The following is a 5,000-nucleotide window of genomic DNA, read 5'->3' as shown; positions in this document are numbered from 1 at the left end:
TTGACGCAGTCGGGCTTACTTGACAGTGAGACCCTGTTTCCTAAATCGGGCCATGAACATGTTAGCGTTCACGGTGATGCCTTTTCCGGAAGATCCGTAACCTGTAAATCAAATCAAACACGTCAGCACCATATTTCCCGGCGAATCGACCCAGAGCTACATGCAATCGAGACGTGTTCTTCTACGAAAGAAGAATACGAGACTTACCAGGACGAGGAGGGCAACCTGGGTCGTGTACAGAAAAGTTGAAGCGCAGACGAGGTTACATGATCAGTCGCGTCCGGTGCGGGTTAGGTCAGTCCCCGTTCGCGACTTACCGTCAAGAGTCTCCTGCATACCCCTGGGGAGGTCCCCAAAGGAAAGATTGGAGAACGCAGAGGTGACATCACCCTGAGGCTGAAGCGAATGGCAGCGTCAGCACATCAGTATCAGAGGTATGCGATGGAAATCGGCCGATTCCCAAATGTTATTGGATGCTGGGGCAATGATGACAGTATGACACTTACTGCGAGCTTGGGAGCCATTTTGTACTAGTTATGAGATTTCTGTTGCAGAAAAGCGTCAGTTTGCTGAAGCTCGCGTGTTCACAAGTGGTATAAGTGGCAGGGAGTGAGTGTGAGGAAGGAAGAAGTTGGCGAGCAGAAAATATATCGGGAGGGAATAAAAGAGGTAAAAGGCTTATATCTCCGAATATGTATACCTCAAATCTATGGCTGGAATTGAATGAAAAAAATAAAAGGGCGCGAGGGCACAAGCGTAGGGGAAAGGACGGCACGATCGTGCGGAGTGTGGAAATGATGTGTGGGAACAACAGACTGAAAGACTGGATAGAAGGTGAAGAACTTGACGTACCACTGTGGGTTGCGGCTGTGGGCGTGTGTTGAGCGTGGAGAGAGCTGTAGCTGGTGGAAGTATCCCGTGTGGCGAGTATGAGAGCACTGGGGGAAGATCAATGGGCACGAGGAGAGGAGCTGGAAGGAAGGTGCAACAAGTTTGGCGCAATGGCTGGTGACCGTGGCGTGGGCAGGACCCTCTATCGGGCCTCGTGCCAAAACTCCATGGACGGGCGGAGATCCCCGCTTTGCGTTTCTTATTACACTTTTATTCTCGTTTTTTCTTTTGGTTCTTCCCTCGGGCGCGGGACAAATTTGTTTTTGTCCTTTTTTCATTTTTTCATTGGTTTTTCCACCTGTACGGACATGTGAGTGTAGTCCGCTTCCACAAGCGCGTCAGAGGCTTGACAGTACTCGAGTATCGATCTTCTGCGTGCGTGCGTGGCTGTCACGTCTATTCGTTATTGTGGCTGTCTGTTATTGTGGAGTGCATTTTCCTGCCGGTGGCTAAATAAATGCGTCAGTAGACATCACAGACGACTCTAGATGCCCTATATATTAGGCAAAAATAGGGTTGGAAGGACCTACGTAATGATATTTCCTTGGATAGTCACGCAAAGATTTGGCACAGCGCAACGGCCAGTTTCACCAACTCCGAGTTCGGACGGATAGGGTCCTAAAATGAAAATGCATATAGTTCTTTGTATCAAACCTACGGCTCCCAAGTGCCATGGAACCCTGGTCCACTAGCCCTAGTATACCTCGTCCATAAACTAGCAGGTCTGCTAGCCATGATCGGGCTGTTCGGATTCAGCTCAATGAAGAAATGAGGCGATCCATCACCCCTTTCTTCTTCTTCCTCCTCTGCGCCGTGTCTTTGAAGGCTCGAGCCATTACCTGACCTGATAATAGGTAAAGCAGGAGTGTGGTGTTGTTTGGAAGTGGATCCGGATCTAGGGGCGGGCGGGACAGTTGAACTAGTGTTCGAGTATCCTTTTGGGACCCTGCCCCTATCCACCTTTGATGGCCCTCTTGATAGACCCCCAAAGACGGGGAAGATCCCGCTATCGGGTCTTGCAGCTGTCATGGGTAATGCAGGACTACTCGGGATCGGTGATGCCCCATTCCCGCCCAAACCCACGGCACCAGCGTTAGACGATGGGGGCAGGAAGATCAGCCCAGAAAAGAAGGACCGCATCGTCTTGATGGATTTAATGCTGACCCCTCTCCGCAAAGTCGGGGAGGAAGTGCTGTTAGGAGGTGCATGTGGGAGGGCGTCAACTGACGTGGATGGATTGAGAGCGAGAGAAGCGGAGCTGAGCGCAGACATACCCCGCCGGAAAGACGAATCTACTCGATACGATGACGGTACAGCATCCCTTGCAGGCCATAACCTCGCTACAGACCTCGAAGCTGGTACAGCTCGAGCTTGGATGCCCGATAATCCTAGTGAAGAAGGTGTTGAGATGCTTGATGTTGGAGATTGTGGGACGATCTTGGTACCGGTGCCGGTACTCCTTCCAGATCGAGAAGAGGGACAAGTTACACCCGAGAATGGCGGTGGGCTGACCGGGGCTTGGTGGTCAACCAACACAATCTCATCAAACCCGTCTTCTCTTTCTCTATCCCTATCCCTTCTCGACTCTCCAGCAGACCAACTCTCCAGAGAGGCGGCCCTACTTCCCCCACTCCTGTTCGTACTCTGACTCCCATCCCTACTCAGCCCTTCTCCTCCCTCTCTACTCGATATCGGCGAAATGTTCCACGCCTGCTGCCCCCCCCGCGCTAACAACCACCCTGTCGCACTCGGGTTCGCTCCCGCTACTAACGGTAGGCGCGGTGTACTTGACCTGCTTGAACTTGACCTGGTTGATCCCATTCTTCCGCCAGCAGAAGATAATGGGGAGGCCGTCATCCCCGTATAGGCTAAGACTTTTTCTTGTCCCGAGCCGGGAATTGAAAAGCTGGCGGTGTGGGGGGGATGGGGTTCGATAGGTCCTCGATAAGGGACATAATCGGGATATTCTGGTGTCGGACTCCTATCTGTACCCATCCCACTCCCACTGCCGGGGGTGAGGTTCACCCCCCCATCCTTGGCAAAAGATATCGGTGTCGGCGCCGCCGAACTCGCAGTCAGACTATCACCCGGTGTACTTGTCCCGCCCATCATCTTTCGCCACAAGTCGACTTTGCTCCCAGCGTCTTGCGACATGTAGTCCCTGTTGCCGTATCCCTTGGAAAAGGCGTACCGCGGCTGGCCATTCCTTTGGCTGACAGGGAGGCGGCGTCGGACGTAGAGGATGTAAGCGATAGCTCCCAAAATAAGGAAAAAGGCAGATGTGCCCCCTATTATCCCGACAATGAGAACAAGGTGTGACGTTCTGCACATCAAATTGATCAGCCAAAAGTACCTGTTGTAAATTTAGAAGAGAAAGATTGGAGACGGACGTACGAGGAAGAAGTCTTCACAGTTAAAAGAACGTAATCAATCACAAGTTGCCCACCCGGAAAAGTATTTGTGATCGTAAGGGTGTGGTTGGATGCACTGAATCCACTACCGACGTAAAGTAAGGATGAATAGGAATCCCAGGGCATCTACGGTAAATCGACATTCTTATGTCAGCTTATCCTACCTGCACCTGTCTAGATAAAGAAAAGTGTGGGAGAGATGTATGAAGACTCACAATCATATTTAAACTCCCCTGCAAAACCCCATCCAGCCATACCTCTCCCTTTCCTCCATTAACACTTGAAAACCCATAGACATAAATCGCTTCCCCCTCAAAGTTTAATTCCACCTTTGCGCCTTCTTCCGTTGTGATACTCATTGTCTCGTTGTAAAAGTTGTCAATCGTCGTGTTAAACAGTGATGTGAAAGAGGAGTTTCCAGAAGAAGAGGAGGCAGAGGAAATAGGAGAGGAGAGCTGAGACCACGAAGAGGAAGAAGAGTAGATGAATGAGGGAGAAGTGTTGTCGACAGTAAGGTTTGACATCCTACAAGATAAACCCATCCTTCAGTTCCCTTCTTCCATCTCTCTCTCTCTCCTGCTCGAGCTTTTCTAAAAGCTACAAGCAGCACTCAAATGGACTCACTTTCCAGAAGAACCAACATCCAACAACCCGCCAATCCCCAAAAACTCTACATTTCCTCCTACGGACCTCAACTCGACTTGATGAGTGCCTGCTGGCAAATTATCAATCACATACTCATCGCCATCCCCCTCCCCATCGCCTTTCCCGTTCTCCTTTTCATCTGCTGACGCGGAGGAAGAGGATGAGGCACAGGCAGATGACCAAGTCGAAGACGCATTGAGCCGATATTCAGCTGGACAAGACAACGATGCCGCAGAGGAATTGGATGATTTCGAAGATGTGTAAAACTTTAGAGCAGAGGCTGTTTTATCCCATCCCCGTCACATTGTTCTATCAGCTTTGGGGGGGGGATTCTCACACAAGGACGGATGGATATGATAATGGGAAATGAGGGATGTGACGGACGCACCACTAAAGTTGCCAGAAATCACTCCTTGTCCATAATGGAACGTTTGATCATATCCATTGCCTATCGGGCTATAGGCCGCTATCCATCCTCCTTCCCCTTTCACCTCTGCCACTGCCGAGTCTGTTATGTCTGTACCCTTGGAAGAAGTGGAGGTAGAGGTGGCGTTGAACGTATTAGAGAGCGAAGACGAAGTGGAAGTATAAGTGAATATGGGGGACGTGTCTGGGATGAAGAATGGGATGATGGCTGGCATTTTCGTGTTGAAAGAGGAGGAACAGGAAAGAGGTCGGGAAAGGCGGTGGATGATTAAGCCTTGAGGTGAAGTATAAAGAGCTTGGCCTGATGGGGGGAAGCGGGAAGAGAGAAAAGAGAGGAAGAGCGAAGATCGACGACCTTTTGCAATCTAGCTTCGAGGCTTCGAGCGAACAGGGATTAGTAGGTTGATAGTGAGCCCATAAAAGGTCAGTGATGATGAGTAAAATGGTAAGTAACAGTAATAGATGAAAGTGATAGAGTGCCAAAGGTAAAAAATGACGGAGGAAATGCAACGAGGAGAACAAAGACCCGGATCTCCCTTTGCCTTCACTCAAAGCGCATTCGGGGCAGCGTATTACCGAGTCTATGCTTCCGTCTGTTCGATAGCAGGCGGCAGATGGGATGATACG

At 50.4% G+C, this 5,000-nt stretch overlaps 2 protein-coding genes across 2 annotated transcripts in view; both read right to left on the bottom strand.

Moving 5' to 3' along the window:
* Window positions 1–524, bottom strand: part of CNBJ3030 (hypothetical protein) — a gene marked incomplete at both ends in the record, with an annotated part of 3,604 nt that extends 3,080 nt beyond the window's left edge. Inside the window, 4 exons of the mRNA XM_767934.1 lie at window positions 20–101; window positions 208–225; window positions 318–396; window positions 507–524. Coding sequence (XP_773027.1) covers window positions 20–101; window positions 208–225; window positions 318–396; window positions 507–524 — 197 coding nt within the window. The remainder of the gene's footprint in view (window positions 1–19; window positions 102–207; window positions 226–317; window positions 397–506) is intronic.
* Window positions 525–1,545: 1,021 nt separating this feature from the next.
* CNBJ3020 (hypothetical protein) lies at window positions 1,546–4,588 on the bottom strand (the record flags this gene model as incomplete). Its single annotated transcript, XM_767933.1, has 7 exons — window positions 1,546–1,786; window positions 1,852–1,913; window positions 1,975–3,179; window positions 3,245–3,428; window positions 3,518–3,827; window positions 3,927–4,227; window positions 4,336–4,588. The coding sequence occupies 7 exons, from the start codon at window positions 4,586–4,588 to the stop codon at window positions 1,546–1,548; spliced, it is 2,556 nt and encodes an 851-aa protein (XP_773026.1).
* Between the last annotated feature and the right edge of the window lie 412 nt (window positions 4,589–5,000).

The sequence above is a fragment of the Cryptococcus neoformans genome, chromosome 10 (assembly GCF_000149385.1).
Source record: "Cryptococcus neoformans var. neoformans B-3501A chromosome 10, whole genome shotgun sequence".
Taxonomy (NCBI): Eukaryota; Fungi; Basidiomycota; class Tremellomycetes; order Tremellales; family Cryptococcaceae; genus Cryptococcus; species Cryptococcus deneoformans.
Note: the sequence above shows the minus strand (reverse complement) of the source record. Positions and strands in the feature narration are given on the sequence as shown.